Genomic DNA, 13,929 nt, shown 5'->3' with positions numbered 1-13,929 from the left:
TATATATATATATATATATATATATATATATAATGTATGTATATATATATATATGGAATACATATACAAAAAGTGTTTTAAATACAGTCCGGCTCGAAGTTTTCTTCAAAAGTCAACAGTTTCCGAGTTGTTGCAAGGCATCGCTGAAATGTTCCGGTTATTATTTTTTCTGAAATACGATATTTCTTCGCACACCCGTGTTGAATTTTAAACTCGCGTCTGGACCGTTGAGTTTAAAACATTTTACATATATGTAAAATGCATATGTAATATACATATATGTATATTACATATGCAAGAGAAAGGAAGAAAAAGGAAGGAGGGAGAGAGGAAGAAAGAATGGAAGAGTAAGTAAAATAAAAGTCTCTCTACACGGAAAAACGTTTTTTGCTGAAATAGCAAGGAGATCAGTTGCTACGCGACCGGCGAAAAAAATTTGGCGCTGAGTTGGCCTGCGTTGTATCTTCCGATTTGCCAACGAAACTGTGTTTCGTTGGCGAAACAAAATAATAATTCGGTGAACTCGGCAAATTTTTTCTCGCTGGTCACGCGAGATAGCAAATCTTTTTTCTCCGCGATCAAATCTCCGAAGAAGAAACTCGGTGGGAATTCTCGGCCAGATTCTCACTCTTCGCTTCGTACAATGTATAAACAAACATCCGATAAATCTTTATCGGACAAAGTATATCTTGAATAAAAACAATTGCCGCGCGCACGTCTGAAAACTCAATTAATTTCAATCAAGAAAATCATCTTCGCTCAAGTGCCGATCGCGTAAAACAAAATTTTGCTCAACAACACATCCCCACCCGAGTTTCTCCCGACGAACAACCTCCGACATACATATCCGTATCTCCTTTGTACTATTAATCGCTGCTAAACAGTGCTGTTGGCGCTAATGCACATTTATATACGACGTTAAACAATATAGACCATCTGTTTTTCTTTTACACGATCTAGGAACTTTTTCTAAATAGAACTAGAGAGCTCGCAGAAAAGACATTGAGTTTTTTTTCATTTTACTTAGAAGATCTAAGCAGCGTTAAGAGATAGATATATATATATACATATATATATATATATATATGTATATATATCTGATTCTAAGTGACAGGTACGCAAACGACGTAGAGAATGCTCATCAAAAAAAAGGGAAAGAGACGCCGAGATCATCCCTCGTACGTTCGATCTTCTTCGCAAGATGGTCTCGACCTCTGTTTTCCTGATCCATTCACTCGTCTCTTCACATGGTCGTTTTAAACTACGGAAAAAACGCGGGAACAACTCGAGACGAGATTATTCGCGCGCGTGTTGGAACACGGATGAGTCTTCTATATATGTATATATATATATATATATGTTATATTTTACGCGAGTACGCAGCGGAAGCAAATGTATAGTAAAAAATATTCGAGGCGCTCGCGCGATATTATTTCATGAACGATTTTTTTGAACGCGAATTTCCGCGCACGGATCGCCAGTCGGTGGACAATAACGAGTACCCGTGCTTGTACACTTTTTTTTTTATATATATATATATTTCTTTTCAATCGACGACTTCTACGACTAATGTAATATAGCAACTAGACATTTCCACGTTGCGGATATGTATATGTGTCACTCGACCGATGATCTATCTAAAATCTAGATATGCAACAGCGGGAGAGTTCACTTGCAAGAAAGGCGGAAAAAAAAAACAAAAAACAAAAAACAAAAACTGTCGAAGAACGCGTTTAATTCAGATTTTTGATGTCGAAAGTCTCTTTCTCTAATGTCTCCGTAAAAAAGCGAACAAATCGTCGACAGGCTCGTCAATTCTTCTTGATGTTTATATAAAAAATAATAAATCCGCGGTAAAACAGCAATCCGATTGCATTCTAACGGGGGCAAATAAATTCGTATTCGAATTGTTGACGAAGCATGTGTGTATGTGTGTGTCTTACGATTATTACACGTGGAACTACTTCGAACAGAGGCAGTGATTTGTTCGCGAATCACATTTCACAGTGCAATCAGTAGACGCACCTCGCACGTTGTCAACTATTTTGATTTTTTTCTATCTCTGTGATATGATGTCGAGCGAGTTTTTTTTTTTTTTTTTTTTTTTTTAACACTTTTCAACAGGCTTGAAAAATCAAGGCGCGTATATATATACATACATGTGCGCGTGCGCGAACTAGAATTAAAGGAATGTCTGATGAATCGTGGAAAAAGTTCGGATGCGCTTCCATCAACATCGAGAATGTGAAGAGAAAGGTTTCCCTTTCGCTCCTTACCCCTTCCCCGTTGCGAGCTTAATTAAAAGAGAAAACACAAAATTGACACTCGTAGGCTTTTCCCAACAGAGACACACAAAAAGTTTATAAAAAATATATCGGTATATATGTACACATGTCTACAGTTTTATAAGCCCGAAGTTCTTAACTTATAATTTCTTTCTATCTCTCTCTCTCTTTCTCTCTTTCATCAATATCAAGTGCTGTGCGATCTTGTAATTAGGCCATTCAGATTTGGCCGCGCGAAATGCCACGATATGATATGCAATATTCCGAAAAAGGCGCGCCGAATGCCCGTACTGGTTGCACTGTGATCAAATTATATTAATTAAATTGAGCTACGTTGTCACATTTGAATCGTCACGTTTTTGATTCTGCGATAAATTATTCAACACGCACATAGGATTTAATAAAAAAATTTAAATTATATATAAAATATATAAATAATATATATAAAAATTTATATTATATATATATTTTATAATATATTTTGTATATATAACATGAGCCTGAAAAATGTAGATTTAGAATCTAATGTTGTGTGTTCGTATGAGAGTTAGCGCCGTATAGAATTTTCCGCGACTGTATTATAACGCACAAAAATTTATTGCGACACGCAAAGCCGTTCTAATTTAACGATATCGGGTCGTAATTTTTAATAATGATATCGAGACGAGAGAAAATAAACAATTGTGGGGTGTCGATCGAATTCCGGGTTTTTAGTCCAACTGTGTGCGCGCGCGCGCGCGATGACAACCCCGTTTCGCTCGCATTTTGATATTCACGATTGATATTAACGATTTTTTAATTTGTATCATGCAATGTAACTTGTAATTAATTAACTATTGCTTCAACTATATATATATATAACGTTCCGCGTCCGTCCCGATGGATCATAATCCGGGATCGAATCCAATCGAATGCGATGTGATCGTCACTCCATTATTTCTGTACTTGCGAGCGTTTTCCGCCGAGGAGGATCGATTGCGGATAGCTCCGCTACTTCGCGACGAAATTAAATTTCTTTCTTTGATTTGCGTTGACGAAAGATCGTTGAGAAAAATTGATTTTAACGACGTCGAAATCTCAATTCGCGCGCGATTAATCGACCGATTACGTCGCAATCGTTCGATCGCGAAATACAGAAATAACGAGCTGTTGCAATAAGCCTACCGCGTCGGAGATGATCGGTGCGAATAAATGCGATTACATGTGTGTTGCAGCGTCTACAATAGCGGAGATAACTGCGCTATAAAGTGATAAGCCTCGCTACGACGAGAAACGGTATTCCTGAGCGAGACTATTCGCGTCCGAGCTCTTGTAAATCGCGCAACCGTGTCCGCTCGACTTGCTCGCTTTTCTCTTTTCCTCCGGCACCGTCGTCGACTTTTTCGTCTTGTACGGGCGTAGTATCAGCTTGGACTGCTCTTGCTGCGCGCGCGCCTTCGGCCTCCGCAACTGCTCGTCCGGCTCTTTGTATTGCTTCTCCACTGCCACCTCGTCTCGGACGTGTTTATCTTCTGCAACGTACAAAAAAAAAAAAAAAAAGAACAAAAACAACTAAGCGAAGATGTTAAAAATGCAGTAAAAATTGAACGACAATTCTAAAGTTCGTGAAATAAAACTTGAACGAATGGGAAGCCGTTTTTTTCTTCCTCGTCGAACTTCTCGATCGAAGAAGAAACTCATCAAGATACTCGCGGTGGCGAGTCACGACGCCCAAGTCTATTAAAAAACTTCTCGACGAAGAAAAACTCGCGTGTGTCCACCACGAACCTTGGACGACGTCGCCAAGTGAGACCTTCGACCTTCTCGTGACGCTGCCTTTTCGGTCCGCCTCGTCGCTCGTGCACTCGCTCTCGATGTTGTTGTTCGTGCGGAATATCGACTCGAGGACCTGTCGCGAGAGCAACGGCGATATCGAGCGTTTCTTAACGCGCGTGTCGTTATTCGCATTGGCCGGAACGTCGCTCATCTCGTTGTCGCATACGCTCGTCGTTGACACGTTGTCCGTGATCAGCTTCTCGGTGTCCGAGTCGCCGGTGTTGCTGTAATAATTGTTACCGCTGTCGGACTTCTTCAGGATGGACTTCGATATTCGGTGACGGTCCGTGTACGACGCGCCATCGCTGTCTATCGAGTCCGCCGACAACGAGAGCTTACTCTCGCCGCTTGTTTCTGAAAATCAAAACCACAACGTCAAATTAATCCTCGCACCCTTCAAAAAGAACCGTGGCCGGGTCGGTCCCGACATCCTGCCGAATAATTATAATCGCTTCGCGTATTTTTGACAGACTCGGTCTGCGTCTTTTTCAATCTAAAAACGATGTTGTTTCGGCTATAAACGTCGAATCGCGTTCATCTATTGCCAATATTTAGTCGTATGTTGATTTATGTGAGGGGGAGATAATAACTTTAACAAACAGTCATCGAGTGACCCAGTCATCGTCGAACGAGAAGATTCAGCACCGCAATGTTAATCCTGTCAACCGATATCCGATATATTGATATTTACCTGCGTAATGCTTGGACCCGCCGAGGGATCCAAACAAGTGATGATTGATGATACGAGTGGCGGACGCTAGGCTATTCGTCGTCGTGAACGGGGAGGGTCTGCCACCGCGTAGTCTACCGTAATGATTGTTGTTGTCCTCCGTGATGGTGTCCTCTCTCGAGATGATGTCCCGTGTCACACCCTCCTGATCGCTGACGAACTGCGCCCGTGGTTTTATGTTCTGCAATCAGTCGCGCGTATCGATCACGCACACACACACACACACATAATCGCGTGGGCGATTCTCTTCGTTCGCTCGCAATTGCGGTAGCACAAACAAGGAGCACAAAAAAAAAAAACAAAGTTCTTACCGCGCGTTTCTTCGTCGGTACGTAATTTCGCCGGATTTACGTTCGGATGATTGGGAAATCAATCTTTGTTAAATATTACTTGTTACATTTTTATTTATAGACACCGTCGTTCAACTTTGCTTCTATATTTACACGCGTACAAATTCTATTAATGAAACTACACCAGGTAGTTTAGTTTCCCGGTGACATACACACACACAGGGAGTTTTCCGCGAGAACCTATAAGAGTGGTAAAGTAATTCTTTCAAGTTCAAGCATGCACGTGACCATAGCACGAGCGACTTGCGACGACTTGGGAAAATGTACACAATGCGTGACGATCATCAACGGATCGATGCGCTCACACGTTCAAGTCGCTCGAAAAGAAAAAACAGTTGCAACACACAGAGACACAGACGCGTCATCATTGCCTTGTACAATTTACAATGTTATACAATGTTATATATTAAGTATTGCAGAAACAAATGTGTAGCTGCACACGGCGAAAGAAAACTATGATAACTAATGGATAAAGAATAATAAAAAATATCCCAATGACCGGACATTTATTTAATAAAATAATTATATTTATAAATATTTATTAAAAAATTGTGACATATCTATTACATGTAAAGTTAGGAAATGAACATTTTGAAAACTCCTAAAAATCTGCTTGAAACATCGAAAACTGTTGTGTGTCTTTGATGAATGTTCGGCCATTGGCACGTGTCCAGTTATTGGAAACGGTTATTTTGCTGCGTTTAGAAAATGGCGGAAAAAGGGAAAAATTTATATCGCTAATGCATGTGTAACAAATGTGTTGGCAGACGACAGAGATCCCATGCGACTGCGTGTGATACATATATATATATATGTATATATATCGTGAATGAAATGAAATGAAATGAATGAAGCGTATTATATATTATTATATATAGTTTCCATGTGGAGAGAGACGCAAGGTGAAGAACGATACCCGCTATCAGTCGCCGGCCAAGCGCGACACGCCGTCACGCTGCGAACGAGCTTTACTTCCGTGTCCGAGCGCCGACGTGCGATATCGCGCGTTTCCCCTCTGACGAGCATCGGAGCGTTCAGAAAAGTACGATAGTGTCTGTTGGCGATCGCTCAACTGCGCTCCGCTTGAGGTCTTGGCGATTTTTGCGGCTGAAAAAAGCAGCGACGGTGCGGTGCGTGAGTGCGGTTTGTGGACGTGCGCAATCGTCAAATGTCACTGTGCGCTCGCACGACTCGTAATTTTTTTTTTTTTTTTTTTTTTTCTATCCGCGCAACGTGTAATATGACTTTCGAACGATTGGCGCACTATCCACATGAAAGGTGGTAGTTGACCGCAAATGACATTGCGGTGAATCGGATCGTTTTGCGCAAGATCATTTGCGACCGCTTTTCTCTCTCAGATGGCAATTTGAGAACATTGAGAAAAACTGAAAGTAGTCAATGATACGTACGTGAAAAAACATAACGCTCGTATTTTCCTGTAATATAATAATTTTCTTTTTGCACACATTTTTTTTATTCCGTCTGTGATATATATATATATATATTGATTAAATCGCGCGTGTGTACCTATAGCGGAGCGGGAGAAAATCGGAAAGTGACGACCGAGCGTGTTGCCGCGCTTAAGAAATCGTTCGCACATGACTCACCTGTTGGATTCTTATTTTTCTATGCTTGGGTAACGTGTCGTTCGGGTTGACCTTGCTGGCCGCCTCATTGCCGGGCCGGATCTCCTTGAGGGATTCGACGCTGGGCGACGCGTTAGCGACAATGCATCGCTCGACGTCGCCGGAAATGGATTTTTTCACACGGCCGCATTTCTCCGTCGCTTCCAGAGGATTCACGTAAAGATTGCTGTCCGCCTCCTCGGTCAAATCTCCCTGCGAAACCGAAAGGGGAGGGAAATTGTTCCGCGACCGAGCTTTCGGGTTGAGTATTAACGCGGATTACTTCCCGCGGGTTAACTCAGCCGCGGAAGTGACAAATGGCTTTCGCGTGCGCGCGCGAAAACACGCAAAGCGGATTTTATAATACTCTAATTGTGTAATTACACAGTCTCACGAAGTACTACATCGACGGTTTTTATGTGCGGAAGCGTGGGGTGAAAGATTAACACCGGAGCGACCCGTCAAAATAACGGGTTTCAGATTTTTGGTCTCAAATTGACCGAAATAAAGTGGTTGATTTTATTTTGAGGAAAAATTAAGCATAAAATATATATTAAAAGTCTTCCGAAAAAAACTTCTATTTCTCGATTATTTAAATATTAAAGGAAATATTGAAAACAAAAAATTTGAATTGTTTTCAAATACCCCGTCAAATTGACGGATGAAATCGGGTGTTGGAAACGGGTGTTGAATCGAATTGTGGTGAACTCCGCGATTGTTTCAGTGTCAAAGTGTATCCTCTCATTGTTTTTGAGTGTTTTTTAAATTAATTTTTCTCCTGGCGATACTCTCGGGGAACGCTTGCTCAACAAAAATTAAATAAAAAGCCATTACGTCGAGAGAAAGAAGACTTTTAATTCCTCCAGCATCGAATATATTGTACATCATATACGTCGTCGTAGCATACATGCAACGTGTGTGAATATAACATTCGATTATTATCATAACATTTGTACGATATATTAAATATGTGTATATAGTCTCGGAATGACATGTAGAGAGAGAGAAAACAAAAAAAAAAATCATATAACAACAGTTCACCAAATCTAATTTCGATTGCCGTATTTTTTTCTTTTTTTTTTTTTCGACTTTCTCGCTCTGTTACAGCTGTGTATAAAAAATTGTACAATATGTATCTCGTATCGACTAGTCGGAAAACGTGTCTCGTTTTACATAACACGCGCGTAACATAATTGTTGTTGTATTTTGTGTGTTGTGTGTACGTGTGCGTGTGTCCCCGGGTTGTTTGGTTTCGCGTGTGGGAGTGTTTGTCGCGTGTCGTGTGCCGAAAACACTTCCGCTACACGCGCAACATCGACTCGCGTACCTGCGAATGCGAGGGATGCGTCTGGCAGCTCGCGTAAGTGTCGGAACTGTCGACGCTCCCCTGCTCGTTATACGTCTTCGTGTTGCCCTCCTGTTCGTAGTTCATTCTCACGAAGGTCAACGTGTGAGGCGGTTGTACGGGAGACATTCTGGGAGGTTGTTCCGCGTGCGACGAACCACCGAATTGCTCGACGACGCTGCCGCCGGCGAACGTACCGACGACGACGCCGCTTCCGCTGCCGCCGCCGCTACTGCCGCCGATGAACCTGAGGGATCTCATTTCCTGACACACTGAGTTACGAAAGTCGCTGGTGGGCAGGGGCATTATATTCTCCGCGTCCATGAAGTCTTTGTACTCCTAGAAACACGATGGATGAAAAGTCGCGAATTATCGCGAGAGAGGCGTTAAGGGGCAGCGGAAGAGAGAGGAGCGGCGCACTTTAGTTTTTTTCTAAATTCTACGATATACAAAATTGATATGTACAAAAATATATGTGTATATATGTATATTATATTACATATGTACACACACATATTGAAGAAGGTGCAATTTTCCCCTCGCCGACTTCGTTCTCGAAAGACAGACGGAATTTTCTGCGCGAACTTGTTTAAATGTGAGCTTTTCTCGTTTAAAGAGAACCTAATGGTTTTATGTATACAACACAGAGAGACACATTGTGTAATGAAAACTGAAGTCACAGTCAGAGAACTGAAAGTCGGCTTGTTGTGGAAAAGTGCGCTCATTAGTAACGTGTACTCGTTTGCAAAGCAGTTAGGTATCTGACAATAAGAAAGCAAGAAAGAAAAGTCGTGCTCTTTCACGCACACAAACACACGCGCACTCACACACGCTCTCCTCTCTCTCAATCTCTCTTTCTCTCTTTCTCTCAATCTCTCTCTTTCTCTCTCTCTCTCTCTCTCTACATAAGTGTGAAAAAATACTTTCAACTGCTACGAGAGAACTATCTCTATTATACTCGCCTGTGCGAAAGTGTCCGCGCGCTTGAAATACGTTCTGGATCTGCGTATTTACACAGTAGTCGTATATCTACTTAAGAAAAGCTATAATTCACCGTGCGCTCTAAAGTTTCGTTTCGCGAAGCGTTCAAAAGTTTCGGATCCGCCTACCTACCGGATGCGGGAAGGAGGCAAGTGGCAAATGTCCCGATGATCGGACACGTGTACCAATGACCGAGGATTTATCAAAGAGAGAGTACATAATATAGATACGTGAATATATTGAACAACCTCAATGTGTTTGAAGACAATTAAAATTTTCAGTATTATTAATATATTAATTAATATATTAATAACGTTATTATATATAAATTTTATTAATATAATAATTTAATCAATACAATATATATATATTACTAAAATTATTATATTAATAATACATTAATTTTATTTTGTAATTTATTGTTAATATAAATGTTTTTAGATGTGGTTTTTTTTTTTTTTTTAATATATTGATCAGTTTTCGAACTTTACACGCGTTCAAAAGTACCTTCTTATACAATACAATTATTTACACACGTTAAGTGCTGAGTCTATTTGGATTATTTTTCCATTTCGGCCGTCCGGTACTATTGACTTGAGCAATGTCAATATTTTATATCACACGTGACCGACACGGCGCTTAACGTTAACAAATGTTCGGTTAAGTAGTACTCTTGTCCGGTCATATGGGACTTACACGATCTCTAACAGGTGGATTGCTTTTTCTGACACGTCTATCACGCGTCATTTCATTCTGTGAGGCATGCTGGCAAGTCGGTGTGAATAACCGGGATGTATAAATATATATGTATATGCGGTGCATTACACTACGCAATATATGATAAAACCGATAAAGAAACGTATTCGTGCGTGCGTGCGTACGCGCGTATGTGTGTGTATGTGTGTGTGTGTGTGTGTATATATATATAATGAGGAAAAGAAGAGTTTACCTTGACGCCTCAGTCAGTCATGCCTCTCGTTTCTCATGCATGCTATATTGTTATCGCAAAAAGTAGTATACACACACGAAGCGCATATGGTGCTACATGACGAATTTACAGAGACAATCGTTTTTTTTTTTTTTTTTTTTTTTTTTTTTTTTTTTTTTTTTTTTTTTTTTTTCAAAATTTAGTTCAGCTTCAAATGTTCGGAGAAAATGTCGATCTGAGAGCTTCAAACAGATGGATGAATGAGAGACAGGTAGTTTATTGTTCTCTTTGAGAATTATACAATCCGGACCGCAATTTCGCAAGAATGTTAGTGTGCGGTTAATGGCGCCTGAGGGATCAATCAATTGACCATACAAGTGCCACAATGATTGCGAACTGATCACGCGTACGCAAAATACCGTGGACGAAAAAAAAAAAAAAAAAACAATTACATCGACGTACTATCATCACGTTGCGCAACATATGTGTTTGTTAATAAAAAAACGCCGAGGAGATATATTTAATTTTAATATCTGCATATTAATGTAACGTGTAATTAAAAAATTGTACGTGTAATTAAAATTGTACTGTATGTATAAAACATACATGCGTTTTTTGAAACTTTTATTCCGCGTATGTGTGATAAAAATCGAAATACATTACGAACGCCACGTTCGTTGTGTGTGTATCGAAGTTGTTTTCGATTTAGAACGGAAAGTGTTCTCTTGTCCACTTGCGCATCCCCGAGAATGCAATACCCTTGTAATCCGCGTATTAAAGTAAAACGAACGTTCACTCGAGCTCTCCGCGAGTCGCGTGTGCAGGATCAGTCCGTTAACTTTAAACTCTCTCTCCAAGGTAAGAAACTATCCTCGCGCGTTTAGGTACAAAACTCTGTGTGTGTGTGTGTGTGTGTGTGCGTGTGCGTGTGTGTATGTAAACGCGTTATCATATCGATTGTAAGGTACAAGTGTACTTGGCCCTCTGGCTACTATCGGAGAGAACGGAGTGCTGAAAGGCATTGCATATATAACCGGTTACACATGGCGTGACCGCCTCGTGCTGGGTAATTACGCAGTGCCTTGACCTACAAAACGTTCGTGCTAGGCACGCGAATCCCACTTGTTTCTTTTTTTAGTTTCTTTTTTTTTTTTTTAGAGGTAAGGGAGAACGAGCTACGATTGCGACTAAAGCTTTCGAATGAAACCAAGTGTTGTGTGGTGTCAATGAAAAGGTTGTGCGCCGTTGAGAGACAAAGTAGGCAGGGAAGGCAGTGCATACACCCAGTGGACTATGTAAAAAAGTGTGCACATATCAAGTGGGTTATTATGTAAAAGACTTGGATTTTTGTCTTGCGCATATTTGTATAGCGGAACACTCTCTTTGTTTTCTCGGAGAAGCGGAGAGACGGAAGATTAAAGAAAAAAAAAATTAATAATAAATAAACAAAAGCTACACACTTGCGCGCGTCCGCACAGTCGAACCAACGAAAGATCGAGGACGTGGGACACGAGGTATGCAGAGAGCGAGAGAAAAAATTTATCGCTGTGTACACACACGTACGTCGCGCTCTCTCTAAAAATAAAAAAAAAAAAAATAAAAAAAAAAGAACAAAAGAAGAGAAGTTATGATTTATAGAGTTTAGACCCCGTGGCTGGGGCTCAAAAGTCTCTTTTTTTTGTTTTTTTGTTTTTACGGACTCCGCTCGACTCAGCCCATTGGTGTGTATGTAGTGCCGCCTGATGATGAAGAAGAACATTAGTGATCGTAAATACCTTCGTCGTACAAAAGCAACACTCGAATTCGCTAGGTATTTCATCAATTTTCTCGAATTTTCTGCTGTCTTTTTTCTCTTCATCCTACAAAAGGTCACACACACAATTTCCTGTTTTACTTTTCGTAAGTAAACACATAGCCCTCTCGGTTCGGAAACGATCGAATCGTTTCCCGGTTGATCGTCTATTTTTTTTCTCTCTTTCTTCTTCCTCTCTCTCTCTCTCTCTCCTTTTCTTTTTCTCTCTCTTTCTCTCTCTTTCTCTCTCTCTCTCTCTCTCTCGTACACAGTTATCGAATATTGAAAGAAAATTCCGGTGAAACAATTCGACCACTTCGCAAGCGAAGAGAAACATCAAACACAACTAAACATGTGAGTGTCAAAAAGAAAACGTGGCAACATGATCACGTGGAGCCAGAGAGAAGCAAAGATTCTCGTGTTACGAGGGATTTTGTCACGGTGTGCCGACGATCACAAGACGCGAAAGATTACGCGTACAGCACGCGTCATCTCGAGCAATCTTTGTTTCAATAACACGTCTCGACTGTTTGTTAGTTCTTTTTAGAGCGCTTCGAAAAGCCGAACTACATTCATGTGTATTTGCAACGTCTAAGAACCGTTTTTTTTTAAAACAGCAATGAGAGAACAGAAGATGACACACGTGTTTCGACACACTACTACGCGTGATGTGAAAAATGTGGATAATAATAATCAAAATAAATAATTTAATCATTACAATATCATTTAACGCAAAATGTTGAGACATTTTCGCTATTCTATATTTAGATTATTTTAAACAAAAAAAAAGTAGTCGTCTCTTTCGCAATTCAAACAAAAGTTTTTTCGATTTTTTTGCAATTTGTCAAGAGAAATTGAAATGTTTTTATTTCATCTCCACTGAATACGTTTGCCGCGTACCAAACTTTTCTATGTTGAACAATTTGTTGTGGCAAAAGTCGAGTCAAACCGGTGTATTGCATATTTGCGTACAAAACGTGCTGAAAGTGTGTGTTGAGTGTCTCCCCCCCTCAAAAAAAAAACAATAAAAAAACGCCAGACGCGAAATATCAAATCAACAAACGTGTCGTCACGCGCAGTGATATATATACGTGGAATCTCGTGTGAATGAATGGTCACAATTGCTTCTCGTTACTTACGCAAACGGCGCGTTCACAAATACTTTTCGAAACGAGCCGCATTCGAGCTGCTGTCCTGTACATGTCCGCGATCCAACGTTTACATCTTGTCAAAACACACAATAAAAAATTCTCTTTTTCCTTCTTAAATGTATTAACGGTAAAAAATAACAAGGAATTTATTTAGGAGAGGTGTCACCACACAAAAGAACGTCCGTCTCGAGTGTGTAGAAAATTATCGTATGTGTGTGTGTGTGTGTGTGTGTCAATATTGTGTGTGTCATAATTGCACAATCTGATTTTTGTTTTATAATCGCAGTGTCCATTATCTTACAATGTAGAAATTCAAAATAAAAATGTATAAATTGTTTGTTTTTCTTTTTTTAACTCTGACTTTACTTTAATTGGACAGAGCTGGATAATACGCAGCTTTGGTGCAGGTTACGGCAATTGCTTCTGATAAAGATGAATTGACATTAAATTGAGGTCCAAGTAAAACTCTTTATTACAACACACTCTTCTCTCTCTCATTAAATAACAATATTACTCTACCCTATGAAGTCAAATGACTATACGTATGTAAAAAGACCATAGATAGTGAAAAATTGTAAAATTTTTAGATGAGTTTTCTTATTAGTTAGTAACACATATATCGAAAAATGTGCTTGTAGACCATATTTTGTAGACCACATATCGTTATTATAATATATCTACGCAGATGCAGAATATGTCCTTTTCTATGCCTATTTAAAACAAAAACTGTACGCCATGTTGTATATTTCTCTACTGAAAATATATTGAAAACAATTCTGAGTCATTGCGTGAGCTCTTCGCCATTGTGCGCCGTCACAACTCCCAGATGTATGCTCTAATTTGATAAATAACAACGCCGATCAGCTGAACTGTAATTAGACTTGTTTTAATTTACAATCTCTAAGTAATTAAACGTAAAGAAAATCG

At 39.9% G+C, this 13,929-nt stretch overlaps 1 protein-coding gene across 2 annotated transcripts; it reads right to left on the bottom strand.

Moving 5' to 3' along the window:
• Window positions 1-313: 313 nt before the first annotated feature.
• LOC109852119 lies at window positions 314-8,355 on the bottom strand. Of its 2 annotated transcripts, XM_020422970.1 has the most exons (6): window positions 8,133-8,355; window positions 6,788-7,018; window positions 6,590-6,616; window positions 4,792-5,011; window positions 4,053-4,454; window positions 314-3,796 (listed from the first exon to the last, which is right to left on the bottom strand). In XM_020422970.1, exons 1-6 carry the CDS (start codon window positions 8,277-8,279, stop codon window positions 3,546-3,548), a joined length of 1,278 nt encoding a protein of 425 aa, XP_020278559.1. In that variant the 5' UTR covers window positions 8,280-8,355; the 3' UTR covers window positions 314-3,545. The 2 variants fall into 2 exon arrangements, with proteins under 2 accessions (XP_020278559.1, XP_020278560.1); XM_020422971.1 differs by lacking the exon at window positions 6,590-6,616.
• Between the last annotated feature and the right edge of the window lie 5,574 nt (window positions 8,356-13,929).

The sequence above is a fragment of the Pseudomyrmex gracilis genome, unplaced genomic scaffold, assembly GCF_002006095.1.
Source record: "Pseudomyrmex gracilis isolate BER0280 unplaced genomic scaffold, ASM200609v1 scaffold_24, whole genome shotgun sequence".
NCBI classification, from domain to species: domain Eukaryota; kingdom Metazoa; phylum Arthropoda; class Insecta; order Hymenoptera; family Formicidae; genus Pseudomyrmex; species Pseudomyrmex gracilis.
The sequence above is the reverse complement of the archived record's forward strand: the minus strand, read 5'-3'. Positions and strand labels throughout refer to the sequence as shown.